This window comes from Sinohyriopsis cumingii, chromosome 1 (genome assembly GCF_028554795.1).
Source record: "Sinohyriopsis cumingii isolate HCF-2022 chromosome 1, ASM2855479v2, whole genome shotgun sequence".
In the NCBI taxonomy this organism is placed as follows: Eukaryota; Metazoa; Mollusca; class Bivalvia; order Unionida; family Unionidae; genus Sinohyriopsis; species Sinohyriopsis cumingii.
In genome coordinates, this window is record NC_142961.1 from 109,297,439 (window position 1) to 109,311,757 (window position 14,319).

At 35.4% G+C, this 14,319-nt stretch overlaps 1 protein-coding gene and 1 long non-coding RNA gene across 23 annotated transcripts in view; one reads left to right on the forward strand and one right to left on the reverse strand.

Annotated features, from left to right (window-relative positions):
* LOC149807576 (uncharacterized) overlaps window positions 1–2,462 on the reverse strand; it is a 62,082-nt gene extending 59,620 nt beyond the window's left edge. For 3 of the 6 annotated variants that reach the window (XR_016422966.1, XR_016422965.1, XR_016422967.1), the window contains exon 1: window positions 2,079–2,456. This is a non-coding gene — a long non-coding RNA (uncharacterized LOC149807576). Of the gene's footprint in view, window positions 1–2,078 lie in introns of all 6 variants that reach the window. The other 3 variants (XR_016422972.1, XR_016422969.1, XR_016422971.1) reach the window with 3 other exon arrangements.
* The window catches only part of LOC149807575 (single-stranded DNA-binding protein 2-like), a 202,057-nt gene that overhangs the window by 133,870 nt on the left and 53,868 nt on the right, over window positions 1–14,319 (forward strand). For all 17 annotated transcript variants that reach the window (XM_089968132.1, XM_089968104.1, XM_089968144.1 and 14 more), the window contains one exon: window positions 12,313–12,401. In XM_089968132.1, the coding sequence (XP_089824258.1) occupies window positions 12,313–12,401 (89 nt within the window). The remainder of the gene's footprint in view (window positions 1–12,312; window positions 12,402–14,319) is intronic.

The following is a 14,319-nucleotide window of genomic DNA, read 5'->3' on the forward strand; positions in this document are numbered from 1 at the left end:
GCTTTTTGTGTCTGTTGAAAGTATGTACAGTTTTACTTTAGAACTAATTTGAAACTTGGTAGTTGTGTGGATGGTAGAGCATGGTTTCAAAATCCTTGCTTATGTACACGGTACAGCAAGTTGTGTATTGTATTTCAGATGACTGTAAATTGTAACATTTTAGTGAGCAAATTTAATCCATGAACTAATTTTCACTAGACCTCATTTGATTAGCGCCATGTTATATAAAAGAGATGATACCAACCAGGTAACAGTTGGTCTTGAGAATGTTAATTTAAAGAATTTTCTAATTGATGTTTTGTCAATAATTTTTCATTTTAATTTTCTTCATTAACAGCAATTCGTGTTACATGAGATATAATTCATAGTTTGTGCAGCCATACATTGCGTGTTTTGACGTAGGCATGCATGCATCACATTTCATTACCATGGGTAAAACTAAATCAAAGATTTATTTGTTTGCTTACCATTTAAATCACCAACATGGTATGGTAAAATTAGACTGTTTAGATGGCTAAAATAGTGGGATCAACATTATCTCCATTCTATTGCTGGTTTGGTTTTTTTTGCACGAGATAACTGGTTACTAAACCTCTGACCTTGGTGGCGCAATTTTTTGTAGACCTTGCCTTGGTGGAAGCTGGACATAGCAATAGTATGTCCACACTTGGATGACCAACAATGACTTGTTCATATGGTTGGCACAGAGTTGAAACAAACTTTGATAATTTGTATAGCATGACTAGATATTGTATCATATATCACAGTCATACTGCCAACTCAAGGTCAAGGTCACCTACAGCTTGGTCATGGTCAATTGTAAGTTAAATGGACACTGTGACTTTTGGATTTTCCTTGTAAATCCAGATTTAATTTGTTGTAACAGATACTTTGCACCGCGGGGGGGGGGGGGGGGGAATTCATACACTACATGGTCAACATCACAAGTTGCCAATTCAACACCATTTATATTTAAAAATACAGAATAAAGAAAGAAATGTTATGATGTAGATCCCATTAAACTGTCAAGTTGTTGCTTTAATACACTATCAGAACCTGCCTTATTGGAGACCTTCATTTTTAATGCTGGTCATTTGTATAACTAGACAGCTTAATGACGAGGTGAAACATTTCTAGCCTTAAGCTAGAAAGATGTCACAGCTACAATACATTCGTTTTGCACCTTTTCAGTCACTGGTGAGGATGTTTGCAAGGAAAGTGGTCACTTGAAGGTTTTTGCAAGGTTTGCCAGAAAGATCACGTCATACTTACATGAGCCATGTATAAAAAAAAAGGAGTTACGAGTATTATACAATCATGAACATATAGTGTACAGTATTTTATTTTTCATAACTGTAAGCATGGTAAGACATGTCAATTTTCTGGCAGCAGTGGCAGCTTTGCATTAAAAATCTTGAGTTTTGCATTCAGGTTTTGTGTACTAAGGTTTTGCTAGTTAGATATAGGCATGTGGTTGGAGTACATCTACATAGGGACTCAAGTGAGACACTGGATTTCTTTGTGTAATTATTAGTGTAAAATTTGAATTGTTTCAACTGATTTTAATAGTTGCAATTCCTTCCCAAGGAACAGAAATTCTGCGTGTAACAATTAAAAGACAAAAATAGTTGTGATTTATCATGTATTGATTATTTATCAAAACTTGAGTACATAAACTGATAAGCAGTATAGTGTACATTTATTTGCCCTTGTTAGGGGGAGATATAAAAAAATTGTTCACTGAAGGCAGGTCATGTACCATAAGGGCTAAGACCTTATGAATACTGACTTGTCACAGGCTTATAAAGCATCACATTTTCACCTATCAATAGAAATAAATTGTTTATTACTGGGCAAATCAAAAATCAAACAGTATATTGAAACACAATTTGTGTGGAAGAAACATTTTGTTTCCAGACAATGGCATTCCTTGCACCAATGATTGACAGTTACTTTTATGAGGTATAATAATAAGTTTTATCCGAAGACAAATACTTAATCACCCGCTTTGCAGATTTCTGACACGCTTAAGAAAAACCCTTATTTCAGTTCTGTAGTAACCTTTATCAAGTCTTTACCTGTTTTGTGAAATTCTGTTTCCAACAGAGGTGCTCCTTCCTTAATCAGATGGTGACTTTAAGTCGCTCCAGTGAATGTTTAAATTGGTTATAGATATTGTCGTCAACATTCGTACATAGTGAAGCTGGATTCTTCATTGTGTAGCCCCTCTCCATATCTGTTCTGGGTAACTGGGTGTAACAAGCCATAACCTGGCCCTTGACTGTAATGCTGAAATGTTAAACAACTTTAAGATGAAATGGTCTCCAGTGTTTATGTTAGCTTTAGGCGGTGCACATTTCTTCCTGAGCTGTAATCACTTAGGATTTCCCAAGTTTCTATCGACTGGCAGTTGTATGAAGTAGCCTAATGGATTGTTGTTCCTTACAGAAGAAAATTGCTTATGAAAATACCAGTTCCCAGTGTAACAAAAGGCATTTGTTCAAGACCATTTGTTAGGTACAGATAAAACCCTAGTTGGTTGCCTGTAAATTACAGAGATATTGAAGGAGTATATTCTCTATCTTCAGGGGAAAGATTAGGCTAGGGCAGAATTGTGCTGGTGTGGCTTGGCTACAACAGTATTAGCGGAAATGGATGACAGATTCAAAGTTTATGCGACATGACATTCAGAAATTGAAAATTGAATATTTTATTGGGTTACCATCCCCTCGACATGCAATTGTAATGGGGCACTTGGCAGGGGAGTGACACAAAAATGTACTCCAGAATTTAGCTTCTTTAAGCATAGAATGTGGCACAACTGGTTTAGCTTCCAAGCATAGTGACAGAACATTTCTAAAATAATGAACCATTATTCGTAGTAACAACAATATAGACACAGTATCTACTGATAATAACTCTTTGAATTGGTTGACAACCAAAGTAGGGGTATTAATGGTGCATTCACTTGAAAAATGAGCTCCTTACTTTTCTAACAAGGCCTTATCGATTCGAGATGATTAAAAAAAAACTTTATGGTTATTTTTTTGTAAATACTTAGCAAAATTTTATGTGGATTTTTGAAGTTTTGAATTTATTGTCTTAACTTTGATATGAATTAAGTTCAGATGTGGGGGGGGGGGGGGCGGGAAAGGGATGAGTTGCAAAATGGGCAACATGCATGAGAATGGTCCAAGAAAGGACAGGTAAAAGCTTGTGGATGCCTCTTGGTGTAGGAGTATATATATATATATATATATATATATATATATATATATATTCAAGATTTTGCAGAATTTCTAATTGTAGCAATGAACTCATGAAAATTTAATTCTCAGTAGATAATGCTTTTTCTTCAAAAGAATGAGCCCATACTCAATTTCCAGTAAGTGCAGAAGAAAAATAATTACAATCTCATTTTTAGTGACACACAAAATCATTCTTCCCAAAACATTCTATAAAGGTGGTTGTCGGATATGGGGACCCAGATGGCCAAGTGGTCTAAGGTACTCGCCTTTACAGATCACCGACATCTCATCACTGTCTGTATGGATTCAAATCATGAGCCTGGCCAACGTGGGTAAATGAGAAAGACTGCCATTAACTCACCATATGTCGGTGGTTCATCCCAGTGTGTTTCCTCCACTAGATAAACTGGCTGACATGTGTAGCCTATCATGTGCTGAATACTTTATACAGATTTTCATTTGTGGTATATAGTGGCAATTGTTGGATAAACAAATATCAGATAAACGAGTCTAGATTATAAATTATTCTGTTCCATTGCAAAAAAGCATATCCTGATTCTTTTGCATTTATCAGTGCATCTTGTATTGAGAGAGAAAAAAAGAATTACAGGAAAGAGAATTTATTTCTTTCTCTGGCTAATTGGTATTGCAGGTTCTCTCTGGGGAAACGATGCAGCTGATGTAAAAAGCTTGATGGATGTGACAAAACAAGAGTACCAGAATGATTGTATGCAAACTCGTATAATTAAGGATAAAATGAAGCCAGGAGTCGGCAGAAGAGTGAAATCTGATAAAAACACCTAAAGCTGTTTGCATGTCCATAAACAGAGTTTATTAGTCTGTTCTCAAAAATATTGGAGCAAAACACCTCATCTTCAGTCCAAAACTTAGTTGAATCCTGCATTTTACTCCTTAAATTTAAAGAAAAAAATAGTTTCATATTTTGAAAATTGGAAAGCTGCTAAATCCCAAGTAGTTTATAGTAATTTGTCTGAGAAAAGGAATCTTGTAAGAATTAAAGTTGTAATATGCCAGATTGTCACAGGATTCAAAATGTTTTATCTTACATAATTGAAACACCTGCCTGTCTTGAGACTGGAAATATTTTTAAAACTGGCAGCTTCTTGGAATTTTGTCTCGGAACTATCATCGTATCACAAAAATGTAGTTCAGCACCGATCCTTGTCACTGAATAAAGGGATTATTAATAGCTGCTGTATCAATAGTGGTCATAATCAATGACTGAATCTTCAAGTTGCAGAATGTTGAATTTATTTTAGGAATTGATTAAATTATTTGTGTTCACTTAAAATTATACCGTGTTTTGCTTTGAAGTTTTGGAGGAATTCTTTGTAATTTGATTTTAGAGCTTGTATGCCAGAAATAGCTTGTAATGAGCTTCATATTTGTTTTCCTTGTGCAAATGCATAGCATGCATTTCAGATGGATTATAATTGCTCTGTAATGATGAAAGGTCATGATTTTTTTAATGCTTGATTGAAAAAAAAAGTTACTCCAAGGCTATAGTTGCATTTCCATCGGTAATACCCTGCTTCAGACCATGTTTTGTTTTATTTTCTTCTTTATAAATCATGCTGGACTGCAAAAAGGATAAACCCAGGCCTCTCTGTAAAATAAATTGACTCTGTATGTAGAAATGCAGCACTCTGATTGGTTGGATTATTTTTGAGTTAGAATTATAGTCCAGTAAAAATATTATTTATTGATGGAGGGGGCTTTGACTTTCAGAACATTATCCATTGGCAGATCTGGATCAGTGCTGTTTGCTATATTTAGAATGACCCTGATCACGAGAGTGCTATCTGTTACCAGCACTGTTTCAATATCAATGCTTCAATGAATTGAAATACTTTGTGACAGCATATCACAACACAGACTGTCAATACATGACAATGTCATTGGCTGTGCAATACAAACTCCTGCATCAACATTTGTTTACATAGTGATGTCCACTATAGTTAAAGTTACAGTAGAATTGTGTAGTACATCAAGGTAAATTTTGAGATGGTGAAAAATGTGCCTGTAGTTCTGCCTGTAACAATTTTGATCAAAACGCTTGTCTGTTGATAACAGCTTTCAGTGACTCTTTACTGAACTCTCTTACGGCAACAAGGGAGCAACATAAGAGACTGGTTGTATGAGCCTCCAGTATACATAGAGTATGTTTGTAGGAGACTAAAATGGCATCAGTCTTGCAAGCACAAGGAAGCATTTGATTGATGCATTATGAACCCTATATATATTTAAATACAAAAGAATATGTTTGGCTACAGGCAATGAACAAGATCTTTGCTGTAAGTGCTCATTAAAAAGTAACTTGAAATATTTTTCTCCTGGATATAATTGAACTTACCTATTGGTAGATATACTGACTTCAGAGAAAGAAAAAAACGTAGTTTGCATGATGTTTTCCTCCTGGATTGCGACAGTTGGAGATGAATTGTTGATGTCACTGCTTGCCGATGGTAAATTGGTCTTTATAGATAGCAGTAAATGATTCATTCATGATTCATAGACCTGAAAGTTAAACACATAATAAATTCACACACCTCATCGGTCACATTTTAATTTGCAATGATAAGATACCCACCAGAGTTAACTGACATCAATAAACTTGCTTCAGATTGAACATCTGTCTAGTTTTTGTGATTTATTTACTTTTAGCATTTCATGAATTGACAAATCTGCACAAATATTATATAAATTTGTATGTTTTATACATGGCAAATTGTGTGAAATGAAAATTACAAACAAACTTCCAATCATCAAACCCATGATTGAAAAGTGACATCGCTGTAATGGAACAGATCACAGAAGACATAGTACTCTGCCACGTGTAAATAGGCCATGCATAACGTACCTTCTGAAGGTTGAGCCTTAGCCAAAGTACCCTGCCAAGTGACCACGTACGGTAGAAAATTTGTCGAGTGTATCGACTTCACCTTGTCATATTTCTTTTCTTTTTATAGGATCTTGGTTAAGACATGTTTGATGCACCATCTGAAATAATTTTGGACCTTCTAAAATAATATGATTTATATAACAATATTTTTGGCTCAATATTTTAAGGATTTTTTTATCTTTTATTATTCATCTTTTTACAGTAATGTTGATATATTTCTGTGGAATCGATTGCCATGTAGCACCACGTTTGTGACTATTTCAGAAGGTTTACCTTCTTAAAGTTTTTTTTGTTGCAATATTTACCTTTACATTTTTTAAGAACTTTCTAAACTGCACAATATGCTGATAACCCATTGAATCATCTACGTTCATGAAAAAATAATAATAAAAATGTCTCTTGCCACTAATGCTCGACATATATTACAGTAAAGCTCTCCCTCGTAGCAGTATTATGATCATTCTCACTGTACTATAATTCGGTACTTAATGCAGTAGCAGTTATGAACCCCATACACCACATTATAATGAAGGAGAAATGTTCAGGTTGCATGTCATGGTATATTCAAAGAGGCAAGTGATACATTCCTCAAGCTGGCACAATATATATTACTTGGAAAGACAGAAGATACATTCCTCAAGCAATTCATCTGATGTGCAATATGTGAAATGGTTTATTTGATGAACAATAGAGACTTTGTTTCACAGACATTGAAGTATTGTTAGAGTGATCTTCCCTTACATACCTGTTGCTGCACATACTGGATCCAAAAATCCAAGTTGTTGCTAGGAGCATGCATAGACGTAATGAGAGTAGCCAGTCTGAAACACTTCTGATCAGAGAGGAAATTGAACACTGAATTCCAATTTAACCATAATCACTGCCTTTCATTCTTTACTCAATGGCTTTCACATAAATGAAAGGCTTTTTTTTCCTGATTTCTTTCTTGTTGAGTGGTAGTATTTGCTGGAAATTATCGAAGCCGTGCCAGTCGAGCTGTCTGCCCAAAATGCATCAAAGCCATGAGATTGCATCTCCCATTAGATTTAGTTTGAACAAGATGAGTCCCTTCTGAAATTGAGTTTGTTAGGAGCAATTGTGCAACTTTTTACTGATATGAAAAAGATTGTATTTGGATAGATTTACATTAGGTTTTGTTTGATGTACAGAAAACTTATCAGTTGGAGCTATGGGCATAACTGATTTAGCTCTGTGTGACAGGCCATTGGAGTGTTAATTTTAAATGAGACTCTTTGAACAAATTGAACCAATCTACTCAGCTGATTTCATCAATTTCAGAGTGCAGACACAAACAGATTGGTGTCTTTTCATTACTCTAACAAATGCACTTTTAATTGCTGTCAGCTTTTTGTGCAAGACAAAGCAAAGACTGAAAGAATAAATTAATAAAATGAATGTAATAAGTTCCCCATATTTTTGGGAAATCCATTTTTGTTCAAAACTGTGCTCAAGTATGCTACTAGACTAGGAAGTAAAAGGAGTTGGTGGGGTGGGGACATGCTTTCAGTAGGTGAAAGTCATTTCCAGTTTGAGATTTCTCCATGTCAATACAAATTAATTGTTTCACCCTTTTTAATATCTTGTCAGATTGTGGAGTCTTGAATGGAAATAAAATGAATTTTGTTCATTACTTATCTGAGAGTGCTATTGACATACATACATACATATATACATATATATATACATACATACATACAGTGTTTTATCTACCCATGCGTCATGCATCAAATATACAGACTTTTCTGACCTGATGCACAAAAGTCGTCGACGATACATAAATTGACGCACCCCAATATTATGTTTTGCTGATTAACACAAAAAAAAAGGTTTGCTATAACTACTTTATTGGCTAGATTACAACTCTCCCAAACGGGGAAAACACGCACATGTCAGTTTCTTAGCTGATGTTATAATACATAGGTTTACAAGTGAGTGTGGAGCCTGGAGATGATGTTACATGACCTGTAACGTTCACATCATTTGTAACAACAGGATGTTAGAACTATATAATCACCGCACACAAGAAAATGAACATGTGATTTTAAAGTGATTCTCACAAGAAACTATTATTTTATGCACATTCTTGTCACACAACGAAACAACAATTTCCATTCGCTCAAGTGTATGCCTTGCTTTGTTCCAAGCGTTCGACTGAAAAAATGGCATCCAAGGCAAAAAAATTAAAATATATTCGAAACGGACAAAATTATTATTTGGACCGCATTTGTACAAACGACCGTCGATAATAGTATTGTTATTGAACCAGTGGAGCCTTGATCACCTAAAGATGAGGTACCAGTTACTCATAAGAGAAAACGTAAAATTTTGTGAAGCAGTAGTTGAAAACATAATGCTGGCTATGTTTTCAAAAAGAAGCTAAGTCAAGTGAAGAATGTGGCCTTGAAGACACCTTTATGTTTTCTCATAGACCATTAACCAAGACCAATATTGTATGATAAAAACTTTAATTTAGCTTTTCACTGGAATTGCAGAAGGTAAACAAGTAATGAAATGCTAAATTTTGCACCAGTTAACGCACTGCTATTATGGTCTTTAAGATCGAATACATATTGATACCTATGGGCCCACTGATCAGTGCTATTGTTATGGGCCTGCTGATCAGTGTTATTGCTATGCTGATATCTATGGGACCGCTGATCAGTGCTATTGATATGCTGATACCTATGGGCTCATTGATCAGTGCTATTGCTATGGGCCCACTGATCAGTGTTACTGCTATGCTGATATCTATGGGACTGCTCATCAGTGCTATTGCTATGCTGATACCTATGGGCCCACTGATCAGTGCTATTGCTATGCTGATACCTATGGGCCCGCTGATCAGTGCTGTTGATATGCTGACACCTATCGGCCCGTTGATCATGCTATTGCTATGCTGACACCTATGGGCCTGCTGATCATTGCTATTGCTATGCTGATACCTATGGGCCAGCTGATCAGTGCTATTGATATGCTGACACCTATTGGCCCATTGATCATGCTATTGCTATGCTGACACCTGTGGGCCTGCTGATCAGTGCTATTGCTATGCTGATACCTATGGGCCCGCTGATCAGTGCTATTGCTGGCAAAGATGTGATGTGTTTGCAGACACACTGGAAGCTTGTCAGACATTCAGGTCTAATGTCCCTAACGTATCTCACTGCCACTCTATATTGTATGCAAATTCATGACTACAACATTTTTTGTGACCATTTTTCATGAAATTTTCAGTACCCACTAAACTTAAAGTAATTCACATTGGGCAAGTGTCAGCATAAAACATCAGATTTATATGTTGTGCTATGAGTTGGGCTTGGGTATAGGTGATAGATCAGTTTCTCTCCAGTAACAAAATTGTTTACTTAAATTGTTACATTGAAAATAAGAACTCTTGCTCAGTTGGGTTGGCATTTGGGAGACAATTTATCTTTCTAGTCTGACTTTATTTGAGAAGATTTCAAGTAATTTTCTTTTTATGACACTACGACATCTAATTTTCTTGTTGATTTTATCGCCTGTGTTAGATTTTCATCTGGTGGCCATCTTTGCTGTTCTTAATTACAAGTACAAATTATGGAAGCATTACTTCAATAATGCTTAGAAACTTGAGAAGTTAAGCAAACAGTAATTCAATGAAATGTCTGCAAGTTGTAAATTGCTTTGGTAATTAGATTTCGTTTTAGGCACATGAGAGCATTTTGTTGTCTTTTTTTCTTTGTAATTACATCGAATGTCATCACCGAATTCTGTCATCTTGAATAATTTCAGTATTGGAATAAAGATAAAACTTTTGTGGAGACAAAATTGCAGAGGCTTGTGAAAACACAGCCTTTGATAACAGAAAACTTTTAAATTGGATTTTTAGTTGCAAGCTTTTACCTGTTAGCAAATGATGTTTATTTCCTGCTTGATATTTAGCAATCATAATGGAAATCAATTGAAAATCTGCACAAGGCATTAGGATTATAGGAAGAGCTTCATGCCAAGATTGGATATTTGATTACTGCTTGAAACTTGGAAATAATGTTCCATGCATAAGGCATTCTGTTCAACATGCCATTATATAATGTTTCGTTAATAGGTCTAGTGATTTTAATGCTGCGTGCCCGTAATTGCATAGTACTAGAATACACAGGGTACAAGGTATAATACACAGATAGTGAAAGTATAATACAGAAAATGATCTGAACACATTCCTTTTGAAATTGCAAACTATTCATGATGTTTACTGAATAAAATGATCTTGTCAGGTTATATAAGATATTTATCTTGTATTTGTGCTGATTTTATTTTTGAAATTAATGAAATGGGTGAAATGATTAAAAAGGTTTTGCTTCGGCTCAAAAAATGTCAAATTATAATTTTGTCTTTACGTCCATGATGAAAAAAGTTGCTCTATATTGGTCTTGAGAACATGCAACCCTGGCATTGTATCATATGGCAAACTGAACTCGTGAAATCGGGTTAGTGTTGTAGCAAGATCTGTGAGCATATGTAGACTTTAGTCTTGTGTGGAATGCTTTTGTGAACATTTACAACATTTTTATACACTAAATGAAATCAACTTTTGCCATACTACTGGAATTGAAGGTATCTGACCAAGATGTTTGTAGTTTGAACAATTGTTTTGTGGTTGACTTGAGAATTTAGAAACTTAACGATTTACAACATTCGGAATTTGAGTATTTTTATTGAATGCTGTATTTCTTGACACGCTGTTTTTCTTGACGTGCTATATGTCTTGTGCTGTATTTCTTGACATGCTGTTTTTCTTGTGCTGTATTTCTTGACATGCTGTATATCTTGACATGCTGAATTCATATCCAATCAAATCTGCAATAATTTCTTTCACATCATGTTACAAATGTAAATCTGTTTGATTAGTTGTCTAGACTAATTTGCATTGTAATTTAGTACGAATATAGTGTCTGTATGCATTCATCACCTGCTGTATTTTCAGACCAATCTCATTTTTCTATATGGTATTAAAGGGGTTTCCTCTGCTTATTTGGAATGATCTCCCCATCCATTTTGGCAGCCATTAGGGATGTTTAGACAGTTAAGGCTTTCATAACTGACCCGGATGAGGTTACTTCCTTACTAGACTGGGTAGCAAACCATATGGGACCAAAGAAGGCCAGGGATCAATTAATCCCATAATTTAAAAACAATGGAGCAACATTTCCTGCATCTTGCATCAAATTGCCAAATTGCTCTAGCTTTATTTCAACCCCGTTGAGAATTGGAAAATATTAATTTTGCTGAATTTGAGCCAATATATATCCTGTTACACTAATCTTCTGCATTTCTGCCATCCAGACCTTGTTCCAAATGATCAGTTGCATGACATGTTATGTATGCATGCTAGAGATAATGAATGCCCATGAGCCCATGACTAACTTTCTTCTAGTATTGTTCTTGTTTTTGTTATTTGGGGGAAAAAGCTTTGTCAGCTGAAAGCGTCTTGCCAGCATATTGAGAGGTGGTTCTTCACAGAAAAATGTGTAATTAAAAGAGACTTTCTCTATACAGACTCCAAATGAAATAACAGGGAAACAATTTGCAGAGGAAATTATTTTTCCTGCACAGCAGGCTAAAGTCTCATTCATGACTGCTGATCAGAATACAAGAAAAGAATTGTTGATGGCAAGGGTTTTGTTGTCTTGCCATGACAGGGTAGTGGTTCATTTAGCATGATGTATAGTCCAAGTAACATTAATCCATTGCAGAGTATTGCCATGGAAAATGATGGGCAAATTAGTTAATATTGGATAAACAAGAATGCCCCATGAATGTATAGAATTTTAAATGATGTGGAATAAATCATTTCTTTCATGGCAGTGTTTTTGTTGCAACAATGAAGTATACGACATAACAGCCCTTTTGTTGGCCCAAATCAGGGTCTTTAAAATCAGGTACTATGAGGTAAGACGACATAGACCAAGAGATGTTTTAGTATGATGGGCCAGTAGATCCAAGTCTGTGCTGCTTCGTAAAAGTATACATATAATGGACAGTATAGACCCTGACCCAGAATTAATTATGCAGCAGTGTGTTATATACGAGAAATAAGTAATTCATGTATGTATTATTGAACCCTTTTTGCCTTTTTTGCAGGTCATCCTGGTATGGGCCCAATGCAGCGAATGAATCACCCTGGCAGAATGCCCGGACCCATGAACCCAGTTAGTCCAATGAATCCAGCTGTAAGAATTGTATTACATTACAAAAAATAATTTAGTGAAGAACTTGCGCAATGTTCGGTTGACCATCTGTCTGTTCATTAGCACAAATTTGTTATCACAAGTCCTTGACCATAGGAAAGTCCTGAAACATGGCTTATAGTTTTTCCCCAGAATCTAGTTAGTTCTGAATGAACATCCAATATGGCCACCTTGAAAATCTTGTTGTTACTTTTCCAGAAAAATAAGTTTGGACTTTTTATGACTTGTTAAGTGTCCTCAATGTGAGATGTATTGTCTGACATCCAGCATGGCCTCTGTTGCAGCCATTGCAGTATATTGTTATTGCTACTTGGTCTACAGGAACCATCAACTTAATTTGGTGTTTTCACTAATGGGCTTCTTATGACATGGCTGAATTTAACAACATGGCTGAATGAAAAATGATTCAGATATGACCATTGTGTCTATGGGGCATTCCATTAGAGAGAAAATCCACATTAAAATGCATTCAGATAATGTATTGAGTGATATATATACTTCAGTTTAATCTAAATATGTTTTTAGTAATAACAATTTCAGTTTAGTGTAGGTTACTTTATTATTTTTAACTTTGTGATCAGTAATGGAGTTCGAAAAATATGGAGTGCAATCCAGGTAGGGGGATGCAACTCTTAGTGTATTTTTTTGGAAATTATGTATTAAATGGTATAGACCTTGATCTCTATGTTGAATGACATACGCCAGGAGTCTGAAACACACAGCCAGCGATGTGGCTCATGGAGTTGTTTCAGGCAGCCAACAGCAACACCCGGAATCTGTAAAATAATTAATATTGCAAATTTTTTCTTCAACCACCCAGTTTTTAAAACATTTGTTATTTCATTTACTTGCTGGTTTGTTCCAGCATTTCAATTTGCTACCTTTTTTATGAGCCACTTTAGTTGTATGAAAAGGTTTCAGTGATGCAGCCCCCTGGGCCGATGTGCTAGTCCTCATGTGGCTCTTGTGGTGATTTGAGTTTGTTACCCCTGGCTTAGACCCTTTTCTGTATATTGAATGCCATAGACCCTGATCTGTTTATTGAATGGCATAGACCCTGATCTGTTTATCGAATGGCATAGACCCTGATCTGTTTATTAAATGGCATTGACCCTAACCTGTTTATCAAATGGCATAGACTCTGATCTGTTTATTGAATATACATAGACCCTGATCTGTATCAAATGGCATAGACTCTGATCTGTTATCAAATGGCATAGATTTTGATCTGTTTATTGAATGGAATAGACCCTGATCTGTTTATCAAATGGCATAAACTCTGATCTGTTTATTGAATATACATAGACCCTGATCTGTTATCAAATGGTATATACTTTGACCACCTCTTTATTGAATGGCATAGGCCCTGGTCTGTTTATCAAATGGCATAGACCTTTATCTGTTTATTAAATGGCATAGACTTTGATATGTTTATTGAATTACATAGACCCTGATCTGGTTATCAAATGGCATATACTTTGATCTCTTTATTGAATGGCATAGACCCTGAGCTCTTTTTTGAATGGCATAGACCCATATCTGTTTATTGAATAGTGTAGAGCCTAATCTATTTGTCAAATATCTTTGACCCTGATCTGTTTATTGAATGGCAAAGACCTTGACCTGTGTTTTTTGAATGGCTTAGACCCTGATTTATTTATTGAATGCAGACCTGCCAACCCAAACTCATTAATTCAGTTGAATTTTTTGCTGTAAGTTTGACCAGTTTTCAGTAAGGTGTAATAAAATATCATAAATTTCTGTTGTAAAGCTGTAAAAAATATTTAAAAGTATTCAAAACATGTAGCGACGGTAAACAGTATGTTCAATTTTCATGAGACTTATGGTAAAATCAATAGGGCTGGCAGGTTTGTGAATGGCATAGACCCTGAATTGCATG